Source organism: Lepidothrix coronata, unplaced genomic scaffold (assembly GCF_001604755.1).
Source record: "Lepidothrix coronata isolate B3197 unplaced genomic scaffold, Lepidothrix_coronata-1.0 Scaffold2, whole genome shotgun sequence".
Classification (NCBI taxonomy): domain Eukaryota; kingdom Metazoa; phylum Chordata; class Aves; order Passeriformes; family Pipridae; genus Lepidothrix; species Lepidothrix coronata.
In genome coordinates, this window is record NW_016690182.1 from 11295371 (window position 1) to 11311968 (window position 16598).

The 16598-nt window shown below is 40.8% G+C and overlaps 1 protein-coding gene across 3 annotated transcripts in view; it reads right to left on the minus strand.

Moving 5' to 3' along the window:
* Window positions 1-474: 474 nt before the first annotated feature.
* Window positions 475-16598, minus strand: part of LOC108497536 (connector enhancer of kinase suppressor of ras 2-like) — a 169936-nt gene continuing 153812 nt past the window's right edge. Inside the window, exons 21-25 of one of the 3 annotated variants that reach the window (XM_017815215.1) lie at window positions 6329-6399; window positions 5507-5610; window positions 3663-4170; window positions 3116-3315; window positions 475-2470 (exon numbers count right to left, since the gene is read on the minus strand). In XM_017815215.1, coding sequence (XP_017670704.1) covers window positions 2255-2470; window positions 3116-3315; window positions 3663-4170; window positions 5507-5610; window positions 6329-6399 — 1099 coding nt within the window. In that variant the 3' untranslated portion in view covers window positions 475-2254. Of the gene's footprint in view, window positions 2471-3115; window positions 3316-3662; window positions 4171-4777; window positions 4880-5506; window positions 5611-6328; window positions 6400-16598 lie in introns of those variants that run through there. The other 2 variants (XM_017815219.1, XM_017815222.1) reach the window with 2 other exon arrangements.

Below are 16598 nucleotides of genomic sequence, written 5' to 3' on the forward strand. Positions count from 1 at the left end.
CAACTATTTATCTCTTCTACTCGTACTTCAGAAATCTATTTTAACTTAAAATTGAGATAATCTACTTTCCTTCCTATTTATATTAGTTCTGAGAAATATATCTTCCAAATTATGTATATCATTTTCAACTGCATCTATAAGTAGCATTTTAGAAGAGAAATACCTTATTTCCCTGTTTACTCAGACTTCACTGAATAGGCTCAGTGGACAATTGTAATTTCTCTCTTGAGTGACAATACAGTGGAAAGCTATTTTAAAATAATATAGATCTTTTTATTATGAAAGCACAAACCATCTTTTGGGTTTGAAACAAAAGGCAAATTTAAATTTCTTTAGGAATATTGAAAGTTCCATCTATTTAACTAATTCTGTGAGCATCCATCAGTGCTTGCATGTAAGTATGAATTGCTTTCTAAATGGATTCTATAATTTATACTGTTGCTTGCTGGGAAGGAAGGGATGAAATTGAACCTGGAAAGAAGGGAGGAGGCAAGGGAAAGGTGTTTTTAGTTTGTCTTTTTTTTTTCTCACTATGCAACTCTATTTTAAATTGCCAGTAAATGAATTTTTTCCCAAGTCAGGGTTGTTTTGCCCATGATAAACATTAGTAGGTGATCTCCTTGTCTTTATCTCAACCCAGGAGCTTTTCCATGACATTTTCTCCCCCTGCCCTGTTGAGGAGGGGGAGTGAGGGCAGGTGGCCAGCCAAGGTCAGGCCCCTCTGCTGCTCTGTGGAGACAGAGCTAAACACACAGGACACCTTCACCTGGTTCTGGATTTGGGAAAAATTAAATCTCTCCCTGGATACTGGGACCTCACTGAGATAACATTTTAAACTAAGTTCAGTATTATATTGAATGGCATGGATTTTATACACCTTGACGTATGGGAGACAACTATGTTTATCTTGTGAAAAAATTCTCAGTGAATGTCTGTGTTTCAGTGAAATGACATCAGTTTTAGTCACATCCCCTTCCTTCTGCCTTTCAGAAATATTCTGGTAAGCAGAGTCAAAGAAAACTGTGACTGTGTTTGAACTTCATGTTCACTAGCATTCAGAACAATCTTCCCCCTCCCCAAGAATACAAGTGTTTTCTCCAAAATCTGATTCTTAGAAACCATTCTTCACCCAGGCAAGGAAGTGAAATACCCCGCGTGACTTGTGTGTCTTCCCAAACCAATCCATACAGATTGATTTTCAAATGATGCTTTGAATCACTTCACCCACGTGCTAAAAGTACTGCTACCAGTTAAAAATTATTGCCAGACATTATATAACTTTGAATAATTTACTCAGCTATAGATGGCACAGAATGTAATTGATTAGCTCAGGAGTTTTTTAAACTTCCTTCTCATTCTCCTTTTGAATTTTGTGACTCACAGTCATGTGTCACTTAAATTCACAGTGAAGAAAGGATGAAAACCTGCAGTAGGTACCTTACTCAGCGCAGATGGTTTTTTTTCTTTCACCATGAAATACTTCAAATTCTATTAAAACCAGTTGAAGTTGCAGCATTAGTGAACAACCAACATTGTTCTACCTCTGTGCCTCACCTGCTTGCTCCTGTTCCCTCGTTGGAAAGGCAGGCACAGCATGTTAAAAACACAGTATCTAATGGCATGTACAGAGTGCCCATAGGGCCAGACTGGGGTCTATTTGTTAGATGTACAGTGTACATTTTAAGGCACACTATAGGGATTGAGTTTACATTTTGCTAACTCTGTCCTTTTATTTGCAAAGATGGTCACTACCTGGAAATGTTGCAAAAATAAATGGTCATCTCTGAGAGCGGCCAATGGATTTATGCCTTCATTTTTTTTTTTTTTTTTCCTCAAGGAACAGTGTGTGAAAATGTGAACTTTAGGGCATTTTAAAAGGAAATGTCAACTATCATGTTACATTTTATATACATAGATATGTGTTTATATATATCTAAATATATAAAATGATTGTAGGAGCTCATACTATAAGCTTAATTTTAGTACAGTACTTTAAATATACTGGTATTTATATTCAGTTACACTTCTGCACCACTTCTTCCTAATGCAGAGCTTGATACGGACATTGGTTGATAACAGCAAAAAAAAAAATCCATTTAAAATATTATTGTCTTCTCATGCAATGTAGGAGGCATCCTGTGGCACTATTCTCTTACCCAAGTATTTACAGTACTGCTGAGTGTGTTATCAATAAATAATGCCAGTGTTTGACTCGATTTTCAGGGCACCCAGCAGCTACTCAGGCTGAGTCCTGTCACACGTGGGTCTCGATGAAGGAGTGTGTGTGTGTCAGCATTGGGGCTGAGCTTCCCAGTTCAGAGGCTCCGTTTTGGGATTTCCCAGCACCACTGTACTCACAAATGTCCAGGAAAAACTCATAGTTCTTTAGTTTCCAATCTTTGAACTTCTTTGATGTTAAGTTGGGATCATCCAGAAGGCTGTTGATAACTGTGAGGTCCCCTTCCTTTGCCTGGCAAATTCCAGAAAGATATGTCAAAATGAAATCTTATATTTCAGCACTTTATTTCTTCTTTTACTTTAATGCAAAGTGCCAGGAACAGTTTAATATTTTACCTAAATTCAGGAAACATTACAGCTTAAACTATTTGACAACTCAGTCCATGGCACTCACTACAACATGCCTATACAGAGTGCCAAATAATCATTGTTTTTTTCCCTTAAGCTGGAACATGTTTGCTTTCAAGGAGTTTTAGTTTATTTGCAACTTAATTTTAAAGCTACAAAGAAAGCCTCATCCACGGAAAACATTAAGAGATTTAGGGCATGGAATGACATGACAAGGGGGAATGGCTTCCCACTGCCAGAGGGCAGGGTTAGATGGAATATTGGGAAGAAATTCCTGACTGTGAGGGTGGGGAGGCCCTGGCACAGGTTGCCCAGAGAAGCTGTGGCTACCCCATCCCTGGAAGTGTCCAAGGCCAGGTTGGACAGGGCTTGGAGCAACCTGGGCTGGTAGAAGGTGTCCCTGCCCACGGCAGGGGGTTAGGACTGGATGGGCTTTAAGGTCCTTTCCAACCCAAACCTTTCTGTGACTCTATGATTATACTTTTACAAGGTTATGTTCCCTATCCCAAAGCCAATGCTAAAGCCTTACTTTTAAAGTGCTCTTGAGAACTCTGATGTGGTGCAGCTTTTCATTGATAACGGGGTCGTTGCATCGTTTCACGAAGGACTTGCGGAACTCCTGCTTGGTGGAAGGACGCTGCTCCCCAAAAGCTGACAGACTGGCTTCTTCCAGGGTTTTGTACAGTTCCTGCAGACCATCTGTGATTTCTTCAATCTCTTTTATGTTTTCTGAAAGAAAATAAAGAAACCTGACAACAAATCCAATTGCTTCGACGAAGACTCTAAACCCAGCAATACTGCAGCTTCGTGAATAAATTAACCCTATTACACAGTTCCCCGGTGTTTGTTTTGATAAAACAAGAACTTTTTGATCATCCCAAAGCTCTATTCTTAGTGTTACCTCCTGGAATTTCAAATATGAATTTCCTCCTGGAAATTCAAAAATTCCTGTGTAGTGACGGATGAATTTGCCAACATCCAGCGGTTCAACCACAGAAAACTTGCTGGGAATAATGGCAATACTGCCCTGGCTTTTGATGGCAGTCAGGAGGATCAGAGCATCTCCCAGAGCTCACCTTCTGCACAGAAACTGTTATGCCTCCTAATGGGAACTTTCTCTTCCAGACTGTCATCCATGCCTTCGATGGACTTTACCCGACCCTTGCCCCTGACGTCTCTGTTCCGCGGGAGGCTCTGGCTGCGTTGTTTCTGGGGCCTGCCATGGGAGCTGTGTCCCCTGGGACACTCCACCAGAGGGAAAGGCCCGTCCTGCTCAAAATTATGTCGCCTCTGGACTGGCAGCGTGGCTTGTCTTCGTTTGTCCGGGGACATTCCGGGCCGGCCGCTCGAGTACTCGGCTTCGGGGGGAACAGTCTGCAGGAAGTGCAGCCCTGAACTGGTCAGGGGGGTCTCTATGAGGTCCTGCCACGAGCGCCGCTCTCGGTAGGGGGGTCTGCATCCCGAGGAGTGTGTGCTGCCTGCTGCATCCTGCCGGGAATCCTCGGCAGAGGAATGGGAGTACGTTGATTCGCTTGAAAAGTGTCGACCTTGTTTGGCTTCGGGGAACGGGCTGGAGGAATTCACCTGGGAAGACACAGAAACAGCTGACCGTGAGACAAGGTTTTGAACAGACCCAAGAAAGGGACTGTGGTGTAGAAAATTATGAGATATATAGTAATCAATGGACTGATGTGCTTGATATGTCATAACATGAACCTCTGGAAACAGAAGATAATTAGCAGTGAGAACTTTTATGCAAGTGCTGTATTTTAACCACTCCCTATTCTTGTTTTGCACATTCTCTGCCCACACTCAACTCCTGATGGAAAGAACAGTATAGCACTGATGCAGGTTTCCTGAAGACCTGCCCAGCTTACACTCAGTCCAGCAGCATGCCTTGAAGACATGGGAGTCTCCAAAAAGAAACCATAATCAGATTTACTTTCTCTTTATAGGGGATATGTATCCAGCCAAAGGAAAAAAACCAAAAACTAAACCCAAAGAACAAAAATTTCAGCACCCAGGGAGATTTTTGTCTGGGGGACTGCTGAACTTCTGGAATTATTTGCATTAATTCTGCTGGGTCTGTGTATAAATTTAATTCAAAAACAAAGAGAAAGGCAAAAATGTGGAAAAACAGAAAGGGAGGGGCTTAACCTGTATCCCAGTTGATAAAACAGCATCACATGGGTGAAAATCAGTCTGAACTTCACCCATGTGATGCTGTTGTCTCAGTCACTCTTTCTTTAGTTCTGGCTGTGTGAGGATCATGTCATTCACGCTGAAGAAAAATCTGAAAGAAAAATAGAGAACAGTCCTATCTGTGTTTAGAAACATAGAATAATTATCACAGCCTGTCTGTGTTTTGTCTAATAGAAATGTTCTATTTGCAATACTATCAATACTATGGTATTGTGCACAATATTGTAACAAAAACCCCCTGCCTAGAAAGATTTGTTCTGAGAAGAACAACTAAAACATGATTTCTGCGTGAATGTGAGCTGACCTTAATCTCCATCCCCCACTGTCCAATACTCATACTTGAAAAACAGTCTCATTTAATCCCAACTATCCCATCCACCACATTCTTTTCATGCTCTGCAGTGAAGTCAACCTTTGAATATTTGTTCCTATTATCAGGTGTGGTCTCACCAACCCTAAAAAAAAAAAAAGTCATATTTACAGTGCGGTGACAGATCTGTGTCAGGAGATATTTACCTCTCCTTCCTTTGTAACTGACTTGCTATGGAAACCTCCAGGTCTTGGCTCATGAGGAACAGCAATAATTTCACTCTTACAATCAGATCCGGCTTTATTCCACCTTTACAGCAATTAAATGTTCCGAAATGAGGAAAGTGCAACTCAAGGCACACAGAGATTTTTTGGTGACCTACTGTCAAATGCAACATTTGGGACTCACTGAGGGTGTTCGATGGTAGGTGTCACACAGTGTTGAGGAGCCCTCCTGCTTCAGGGTGAGCGAGCCATCGATGTCGTCCTGGTCACTCTCGCTCCAGTAATCTGCTAACAAAGCATTCCCGGTTTCACTCCTGTGCTTTTCCACAACCAAGCAGGTCCCACCTTTTAAAAACATCGTTAGCAAGGCAAGGTAAACATTCCCCAGTCACCCACAGGGCTTGGCAACCAGAAGGAACAGGCCTGTGGAAGTGTCTGGCACTGAGATACACAGATCTGCACGGGAATCTCCAAATGCTTTAGGGCAGCATTACAGAAAGCAGGTTGGGCACCTGACTCCCACTGCACCTAAACCCCAACTTCAGGTCACAGACTGTCAAAGAGAAACTTCATTCCAGATGCCTCAACACTTTATTATGTCAGCATTAATTCCACTGTGGGTGATGGGAAAAGGCAAGGCTGGAACCTGAGCTCAGGAGGCACAAAAAGCACATGTTGCCTGGGTTTGTGGTGTCTTCACTTGCTTTAGGGGGCATCCCTTAGGGCTGGGATTTGGGAGATCACACCTCAACCTGAACCCTGAATTCTCTTTATCACTTATTTTAAATATTTCTTAAAATTATTACTCAGGATTTTATTTTCTTTGGTGGTGGCACCAGTAACTGGAGTTCTTCAAGGGTAAGGATTCTTATAAAAGTTGGTATTTGAAAAGATACAGCCAAATGTTAATAAAGGAGTCAGTTATGACATCTCCAAGTTTGTTGAGACACTGAACAGATCTCTGCTGTCTGCTCTCCTCTCCCAATTATAATCACTGAAGCATTACCTTCATCTGGATGAATGTCCTTGTCATCAGGTGTGTAACCAATTGCTGCGAGACCCAAACGATTCATCCATCTGACAGAATGATAAAAAAACAAGGAAGAGATACTTAAAAGGCACATCTCATGTAAATCTGAGGTCACACACATTCCTAACATCTGGAAAGGTCAGAGACAATGGTTACTGCAAAACCTGAGCACTGTTCAGGGTGTTAAAAGCACAATCCAGGCGTGTTCAGAGGTGAATAACTGGGAGTGAAGGACATCCCAGTTCAGGCCCCTGCAGAAGTTCTTCTGGACTCGTGGTCACATCTGCTGGAGGTCTTTACCTCGTGCAGGATCAGACCTCGGCATTTTATTCTGCTGCCTGGAACCCTGAAGGACCAGGACATTGATCATCCTTCTGTCATCAGGAAAGTGTGGAGCTCACATACAAACGTGCCAACTTCAGCAAAGAATAAGTGGGATTTTTATGGACTGTGGAGAGCAGAGAATGTCCCCTTAAGCAGAACCAAACCCTCTAAGCAGAACCAAACCCTCTTTAAGCTGCTTCTGCAAATTTGTGAGGAATAGTTTCCAGAGACACGGTGTGCAGGAGCACATCACATTTATTCTGATTGCTATTAACTTCAAGAACTTACCTGAATTTCCAAAATACTAGAAAATAGAATGATGATAATTATTTTATGAAAACCTGTATTTGGGAATAGCTTGTATTAAATTTGCGTCCTCAGAAAGCTAAAACAGCCTATGGCAGAATCCACTGTCTATTTGCTAGTTTGGATTCACAATACTGGTGATATAAATGTTTAGTCTTGTTGAGCTGTGATATTAATTTAATTTTCCTTTTTTTTTTTTATTTGGAATCTTAGGTTTCTAAACCAAAATTTGGTAAATTGAAAGTACTGCAAAATTTACATTTGACATCAGATGTTCTGGTTTCTTTCTTTATCCCAAAATTAATTAGTCTGATCAAAGATAAGATTTTCTGCTTCACTGGGAAAGTATTACAGTTTATTTTAGGTTCAGAATTTTCTTCATGTAAGATTACTGGATATTCATACAATATATAATTGAAAAACTGGAAAAAAGGGAAATGAATGCACAGAGGGGAAAGTTACTTCTTAATCTTCAGCAACTGGAAAATCAAGAATTAGCTTATTTTCATCAAAAAGGAAACATAACCAAAGAAAAAGCCCTTTAATGCCATCTGTAATGGCTGGGATGTTTTCTAAAGCATCCCCTTACTCAGTGACTAAATTATTTACCATGTCATTAATTTCCCAATATATTGAACATGAAGGTTTTCTAGGAGCAGCTCTTTTTTCTTTTTTAACATTGCAACATCAAATTTGTTAATAATTATGCTCTTGGTTAATGAATAATGACAAAAACATCTTTCAGAGGCTTTAAGAAAGATATTAGTGAGCAACTTGTGCAGTATCATAAGGACAAGTTGCTTTGCAGATTAAAACAAGGAAAATATCCAGCGTAATTCTTTCCCACTGGTAGTAGAAGAGAAAAAAAAGCTTCTGAGGAGGTGTGTGATTATTATTCTCTATGAGGGGTGTGTGGAAGGTGGTAGGCACAGCAAGGAGGCAGAAAATGAAGGAAGAGTGAACTCTCCACTAAAAATAGCCCCCAGTTCAGCAGTATTGATCTCCTGGTGGAGGCTCTGCAGAGCCCAGAGCCACGATCTTAATCTGTAATATTGGATACAGCACTGACTCACTGCAGCCTTCAGCAAAGCCCTCCACGGATCTCATGGCTTTCCTAAGGAGCCAAAGGGAACAGCAACATTTCCTCCTCACAGGGAATTGTGAGAGGGCTTAATTTACTTGCAGAACTATGAAAATATAAAGGATTGTACAATCACATTGCTTTGCCTTTCAGGAAAACAGAAGCGAGCAAATTGGAAATGAAAATGGGAATGAAGATCAGTTTTTACAAATACCAACTGCAGGGTTTTGGCACTGCTTACAGACATTGTTTGTATCAGCACATCAATAACTCATCTTTATCACCAAGGAAGTACATTTAAAATGGATTAACAGGTTTGCAGAGCAGCTTTTCCACAGTGCTCACCAGCAGCATTTCACTCTGCAAATGATCGTTTGGCATTTGCTGCTCCTGCAAGGCAGATTCTTTATGGCAGGAATGGAATGACATCATTCCCTGGGCATTATTAAGGGTTTGTATTCACTAGTTTTTCAACAGTTCCCGAATTTCTATACTCATTAGTATTGGAGCAAAATAGTTTTAGTCATACTTTGCCATATGCCTCTGGCAATTAAGCAGGATGGCTCAGTGCCTTCAACTGAGGTTCTGCTTAAGCACCAATGATAAATTAGGACTAATTACCATTTTCCAAGTTAAAACAGACTCAGCCATTTGGGTGGGCAGTGGATGGAAATTCAGATTGTCTTAAATGTCTCGCCAAATTTCTCTTGTTACTCATTGTTAATTTGAAAGTTTCAGATCTTGGAAGCACACATAGAAACTCAAGTGTCAATATTGATCTCCCAGAGCACATGGATATCCTTAGGATACACAGAGTATCAGCTTTACACATGGCCAAAGCTGGAATTAGCTGAAGATAATCTTCCTTCTCTAAGGCTGCTCAGACTTTTCTCTTTCAAAGGCCAAGATGATCCCCAGCTCTAGTTACAAGGACTTTCTTACCTCATTTACCCCAGTTCAGAGTCAGCTCTTTGTCAAGCCGACATAATGGGTTATCTGATGACATTCAGCAGCTTATAATGATAAAATCTCTTCTGAGAAAAGAAGTAGAATCTCCATTTTAGGCTTTGTGTTTTTTAAAAAAAGCATGAGTGAATGTTTTTGAGGTTAATCAGGAGTTATACAAGTGCTGAGATTACAGATAATTTTCTTACGGTTAACATTTTTTTTTTTCCCAAGGAAATGCAAACTCAGTTCAAAAGGAACGCTGCATAAACTTGATGAATTTCCTTGATGAGCAAACCACTCTCATTTTTTAGGAAAACTGGCAGTCAAGGTTATCAAAAGTTCTTTATGGGAAGCTTGGGAACTTGGGCATTTGGTTCTGAACTGTGCACTGAAAGCCTTGGGGGAAAAGGGCAGGAAGGCAATGGGAGCATCCATGAGCTCCGGGCTCCCCAGGGATGGATGGGGAGCACCCATGGGAGTTCTGGGCTCCTCAGAGATGGATGGGGAGCACCCATGGGAGTTCTGGGCTCCCCAGGTATGGATGGAGAGATCCTATGGGAGTTCTGGGCTCCCCAGGTATGGATGGAGAGATCCTATGGGAGATCTGGGCTCCCCAGGTATGGATGGAGAGATCCTATGGGAGATCTGGGCTCCCCAGGGATGGATGGGGAGCATCCATGGGAGCTGAGCTCCTCAGGGATGGCTGAGGGCACGTCTGAGTGAAGGTCAGGCAGTGCCAGGCTGTGTGTGCCACACCTTACAAGCAGCTACAGCAAAACCCCAGTTTGGGGTTGATCTAATTTGGTTTCTAAGCCGTACCCCAATAGCTCTTTGACTGCCCCATGGGCACAAGCAGACACACATGTTCTGGCAGGTGTCATTTGCAATCCCACTGTACCTCAGCTGGACTCCTCTCTCCCCACCACCAAACAACACCCTTTTTCTTTGGGAATTTCAAACCTCTTTTCTTTTGATAAATAAACAACTTAACCAGCATGTTTCACTAAGTTTGACTGTAGGCCACCCAACAGAGCACGGAGTTTGCATTCCAGAGAGAAATTGTGATGACATGGAGAGGCACTAAATAGCCCAGGGATCCTTTGCCTCAACATTTCACCTTCAATACTGTACAACATCCCCATGGATATATAATCTCTGTCTTACCAAGGCACGTTGTAACAACCTACAGGGCACCAAGAAATGGGTTAATTATCTTTTATTGCCCTGGTGAACCAAAGGCAGGGAAAGGTGAGCCTCAAGTAAAGTCATCAAAATGCATAAGTAAGTTTTATGCTTTGTCTCAATTAAATTCTAAATAAATCAGACTTGGCTTTAATTAATTCTGTTGGTAACAAACAGGCACTGTTGTCATCGCTTTGGGATAAAACAGAGCTGCCTGGTAGGATGTTAAGTTAAATTTACTGAGATAATTCTGGTTAGAATGAGGGGTTACAGCCCAGGGCCTCCAAGAGTCTGAGTGTCCCCCAGGCTGGACAGTGATGAGCACGAAGGCACCCGGGGCAGAGAGGGACTGACGAGCTGCTGCAATAATCAAAGCTTGGGACTGCAGAGTGAATCATGCCTGAACTGCCCCCAGTTGTCAGGAGCACATTTGCTTTCTGATCACCCAACAGAAACACTGGAAAATGTTACAGTGGACCAAACAACCAGGAAACTATTTCACAATGCCTTGCTCTTCAACACACTGTGTTAAAAACAAGAATATGCCATCCCTCAGTGTACAAATGCAATAATTTCTGGTTCCTGGCTGCTGGAATTTACTCCTGCTGAACGGGGGGCTGAGCCAGCCCAAGGTCAGTGGGAGGTTCTGGGACTAAAGGCAACTATGATTTTCATAGTGGCATCACATTCACCCCCTTTTCCACTCTGTTCCTTTCTAACAGCCCAGAGTCAAAAAAAGCACAATTAAAAAAATAAAACAACTCGACAATCTCAGTCATCATAAATTAGAGAGAACTAATACCTTTAGTGTAGAAGAATAAAAACCAAAGGCAAGAGGGAAAACTTTTTTTTTTTTTTAAAAAAAAGGTGCAAGGCCATTATTTTTAGGGTTATAGTTAAAACTGTTTCATAAACTCACAGAGAACAGGTCAGGAAGAAGTGGGTTGTAAATAAAGAACATGTCCTGAGAAGGTGTAAATTCAAGAAAAAGTCCACTCACTTTTACTACTTCTTTCTGTTAAATGTTCCTTTAAAAATTAAATCAATGAAATCCTGAGGTATTAAAGGATAGAATAAATAAATAGTTACATATTTCATATATATACATACAAATAAATAAATAAATATAACTTGAATGCAAGAACTGCTTTCTTGCTTCTTTTCATCAATAATACTTGCACTCCTTTGTCACCTCAGGTTTGAGTTATACATGTTTCAGTGCAGGAATATCTCTTTCTTCACTTTTGAGATTGCCTCTACACTTGAGATTTTTTGGTTAAAATGAAAAACTAGAACTAAAGTGGAAGTTAAATTTCACTTGCATCGAGTTACCTTTAAGTCTATTAAAACAGAGATTCCCTTGAACCATTTATTTGATACACAGAATTTATTCAGTGCAGTTTATATTTAATTTCTAATCAAAAGCTTTGTATTATATTTTTTTTTTTACATCAGTGGGATAACCATATTTCAGAATTCACCGCAAAATTCTCTGCACTACAGAATTAGATTTCAAAATTGATTTTGTCCTTGTTATGCTGCTTCTCCCTGACCATTCTTTCCTACTGGAGACCTAAAAAAATCAATACATTTCCCATTTGGGTTCCTAAGGTACATTATTTTCACTGTTCCCTAAGGTTGTGCAGGTAACACGTTCATTTAACAGGATAAAGCTTCCTGTGATAGGGATGGTTGAAACGGTGCCTTGATTTTCCTCAGCACAAAAGAAGCCCAAAAATGTCTCCCAGTGAAATCTAACACAGAGCAGAGCGTTCTCAATGAGCTCATCCCTCCCAGTGTATCAACTCTCAGCAGCCCCTCTTTCCACTCTCTTATTTGTCACACTTGCTGGGATTTGTTAAGTAAAATCATTCATGGGATAAACTGTAAGTACTCTCTGATTTGATAATTTGACATGACTGTTGATCTTGTTTCATGCATTGTCTTCTTAGATTTGTCAGCCTGGAAAAACAGGAAAAAAAGCCCCAGACAGCTCCAGAGCTGACAAGTGAACCGTGGCAATTCGTGCCCTCTTCGCATGTGCATCTACTTCATGCACTTAATGGGATATTTATTTTTATTTGCAATTTTTTTTGAACTTCACCCTGTCAAACAAAGGCACAATTACGCCTCTCTACTCAGAAGTCTGGTTTGGCGTGGGTTTCTTTGGTTGGTTGGTTTTGGTTTTCCCCAGTGGGTGACAGACAAAGGAAGTTTATTATTTCTGTGGCAAATAAATTACCCTTCTGGTAATAAAATAGCATTTACTGTATAAATATAGCCATGTAGCACTGAGAATATGCACACAGTAACTGATAGACTATAATTTCACATAAAACCAATAACAATCCCTAAGAAAATCTACCAAAACAGTCACAAAAATTCACTCAGCTGGAACTTCTCTTTAGTCATTTATTCAAGTCTTTGCCCCAGCTTTCACCAAATGATTGAGCCAAAAGAAAGCTCTGGAGAAAGGAAACATTCCTTATAAGCAACAGAACTGAGTTTAGCATGGTCTGAAGTTTGGGTGGGGTTTTTAGGAATTTAGAGGGAATTTTTTTTAAGAAATGGGATGCTTTACTAAAGAAATTATATAATTCTACTTTCACATACACAGTCTTAAAGGAATCAGATCAAACAGTTCAAACAATCCTCTTAAGTGCCCAACCATTTAATTATGATATTACTTATTTCTCTTACTAAATCTTCAGGTTTGGCAGTGTTAGCTCAGTGTCTCACACCCCAGTCTGGACTGGGACACATGCAGAGCTGGAATCACTAAACCTGCAATGTTAAATGCAGCTGAACTCTTTGGCTCCCAGAAGAACTGGATCAACTCACAATGGTATTATTTACGGGAGAATATGATTAAGTTAATTTTGTAATTTAAATTTGTGCAGAAAGCCAGTGCAGATCCTGCTCCTGCACCAGGGAGGAATTCACACCTGAATGCTAATTTGAGTGGATAATTGCAATTGTGGATTGCAAACTCCTTTAGTGCAATGCTGTAAACCAGAGGGTCTCAAACTGAATTAAGGGGGAAATGGTAATTCACGGCTCTATAGTAAGTCATCCATAAATCCCAGAAATGAGGAGCTGGGTGACAAGCCAAGGAAAGGAGATTTGGAAGACTTACAGCTCACTCTTAGGAATTCCTGGTGTTCTCCTCCACTATTGCCCTGCTCACTCCCATAAATGTTGTGATTTCACCTTGTCCCTGGGCCTGCAGCTCATTCTGATCACAAAATCGTTCTACTTGTGCTGAAAATTCTGAGCTTTTATGTGAGAACAATAAATTAGAGGGCTGACATGGCCTCGGGCACGGGTTTGAAACAAGTTTATGGGAACATAAAGGAGGAAGGGGAAAACCTGCTCTTTATGTCTACTTACAGCACCACTGGGAACTTCCATTTCAGGGATTTCTGTCTGAAAAATACCTTTCCTGTTCTGCAGAATTCTCTCCTTGCTTTTCATGGAGCAAGAGCCCTGCAATAATTTAGCTCTATTGTTAAAGAACTGTTAAATTAGGCCAGGCAGATGTGACACTTCTCCAGGAGCTCTTGTTTTAGGGGGAAAATGTCTAATAGGGCCACATGTACGAAAGTTTTAGTTGCCAAGGCCTTTTCTGAGGTGTTGGTTTCTTTAAAGCAAAGACAAAGTACATTGAAACTGTAAAAGCTCTGTCAATCCTGGCTCACCATCTGATTTGGCCAAGACCTCTCAAGGACACTAAACCACCCCAAATTTAAGGGAGACATTTGAACAAACTTTAGTAACAAACAGGATGATTTAGGGGAAGTCTGGAGTAACTCAGTTATACTCCATACATAAAAGTAGATGGGAGACACCATAACATTTGTTTATAAACAATAGAGACTTAATTCACAATACTTCAATTTTCAAACAGTTTCATTTGAAAAGAAATATTGAGCTATAATATTTCAGGTCTTTCCTTGAAAAATATTGGGTAACCCCTATAAAAATCAATTATTATTCTGTTTCAGTAGCAGATATTTGTTATGTGTTTTGAATGAACGCAAAAGATTTATGGGAGTTATTAAAATTGCAAAGTTAACCCAGTTATTCAAATCAAATGTGATCAAATTATTCAGCTTAAAATAGAAACTTTTTTAAATTTAATATTTGGAGCCCATGAGGAGGTTGTAAATGCACTGCACTGCAGACTTCAATGACATGAAACTTTTAAATAAAGTAGATATTGTAAAACAACCGAATATTAAACTCAGTGCTAATTAAAGCCATAAACAGGTTATGTGTGGGGTGGTAATAGATGAAGCACTTCTGGGAAATAAGGCCTTTAACAAGCCTGGAGTAGCAAGCAAAAGATGAGCTCATCAATTCCATTATTAATTCATTTCCAAGAACACGACTGCGCTCGTGTAAGACCTGACAAAACAGCACGAGCATTAATTTTGCAGAGCCAAGTGTGTCTGCACTGGAAAGCACAGCAGGAAAAGCTCAGCCCCAGCTGAGCACCTCGATCTGTACAGACAAATCAATTCCTGCCTGTTGGGTACAACCCCCCCCCACCAGCAATGCTGGGTCAAAGGCAGATGAAAATATTCTGGAGTGGGAAAAACTATTAAACAGCGAACCTGATGTAAGAAAGTCTAAAAAGAGCTGTTAAAACAAGAGCTGGTGGTAAAGGCAGTTGAAGAAAGAGCAAAGATTCCCCACATAGTGAATAAAGAATGTTCCTCTCCACGTTAGAACTCCTTTCCTTTTCAGCATGAAGGATCTCCCCTTCTGTCAGCATGGAAAATCCAGTTAAATTTTGTGGTGACAGCAGGAAAGGGAGATACCATGCAAAGCATTTGCCCTATTTCCTCACATTACATGGTCAGCAGTTTGCTGGGAAGAGAGAGATTTGTGAAATTAGTATTTTAAATGCACTTCTCATCTATGAATCTCCCTTCCTCACTTTGAATTTCACACGGGGCGTGTGGGAGAAGGAGTTCCAGGAAGCGTGGAAAAGCTGCAGGGGATGCCCAGGGATTTCACAGAGGTAGCAGAGTCATCCATCATTTGGGTGAGGAGAGCATTACAAGTGTTCTACAGGAACAGCGCTGCTGAACGGAAAATGCTGCACAAAATACTTCAAGCAGAAGTTCACCCTTTGCCTTCTCCCGTGGGAATCAGACCCAAAAAGTCAGGAAAAAGGGTCTTGTAAATTCCAAAGTAAAGGATGTGAAGTGGTGGTATGATATGAAAAGACGTGCTGGCACCTTCCCAGCTGTTCCTCTGCTCAAAGGCTGTACACTGCCATAAAGGCAGCTCCTTTGGTTCCCCATGGAAAAATCAATGGATATTATAAAAGCAGGTTATTGAACTATGTCAAGACTTGCAGGTTTTCCTTGAGTCAGAACCCTTTATGTATAATAGATAAATATGATCGATGGCACTTCAGCGAACGAGAGCTCCCACAGTAACTAAAGCCAAGGCAGAGACCACGCTGAGTTAAACAACACAACACCCTGACTTTGGTTTGGTCTGAACAAATCTGAGCCACACAGCAGAACTGAACAATGGAACATTAACAACAGGGAAAAAATACGTTTCAGCAAATTTATACCCTGAAAGTATCCTGGTGACTGAACCTCATCATCCTCCTCAGTGGACAATAAACTGGCCTGAGCTGCTTCAACCCAGCCAGTCTCCTACACCAACACAGTGTCCTGAAAACCTTGGATCAGAAATGTTCAATTCAATAGTAATTTTTAGGCATTAGTATTCCAAAGAAAAATCCAGCTGTATCCTGATGTAGCTCTGTCTTTCCAAGTAATAACAAACTAAATCTCAAAGTTTTAGATAACTGTGCCAGGAAAGATTTCAGACTTCCCAGTGTGGTGACATTGTCCCACGTGTCCTTGCTTTTCACCTCAGCTGGGAATACACAAACTCCTGATGTAACAGGAGGGGGTAGGACATTTGACTGTGCCTTTTGGAATCAAAGGCACCGTCCCACCTTTTCCTGAGCTCTGCTTTCATCACTGAATCACAAGAGAAGCACAGAGTAATTTGGGTTAGAAGGGCTCTCAGGAGGTGTCTGTTCCCACACCCGCCCACATTAAAGCAGGACCAGCTTTAATGTGGGATCAGGTTGTCCAGGGCCTTGTCCAGTCAGAAGTCTGGAATGTCCTCCCAGCACACCCAAGGACATCTAAAAGCACACTGCAGCCCCCAAAATGGAACTTTGCTGGCCTCTGCTCTGTGCTGGGACAGTGCTGTGGTGAACAAAATTAGTTACTTCTGAGTTTCAATGTTGGGGTTTTTTCTTGGGGGTGGGGAGGAAGTTGATTCTTATTTCTTTTTATACATATATATATATGTGTATATATTTATATATATATTCATTCTGGCATAAAAAATAAATGCATCTCAATT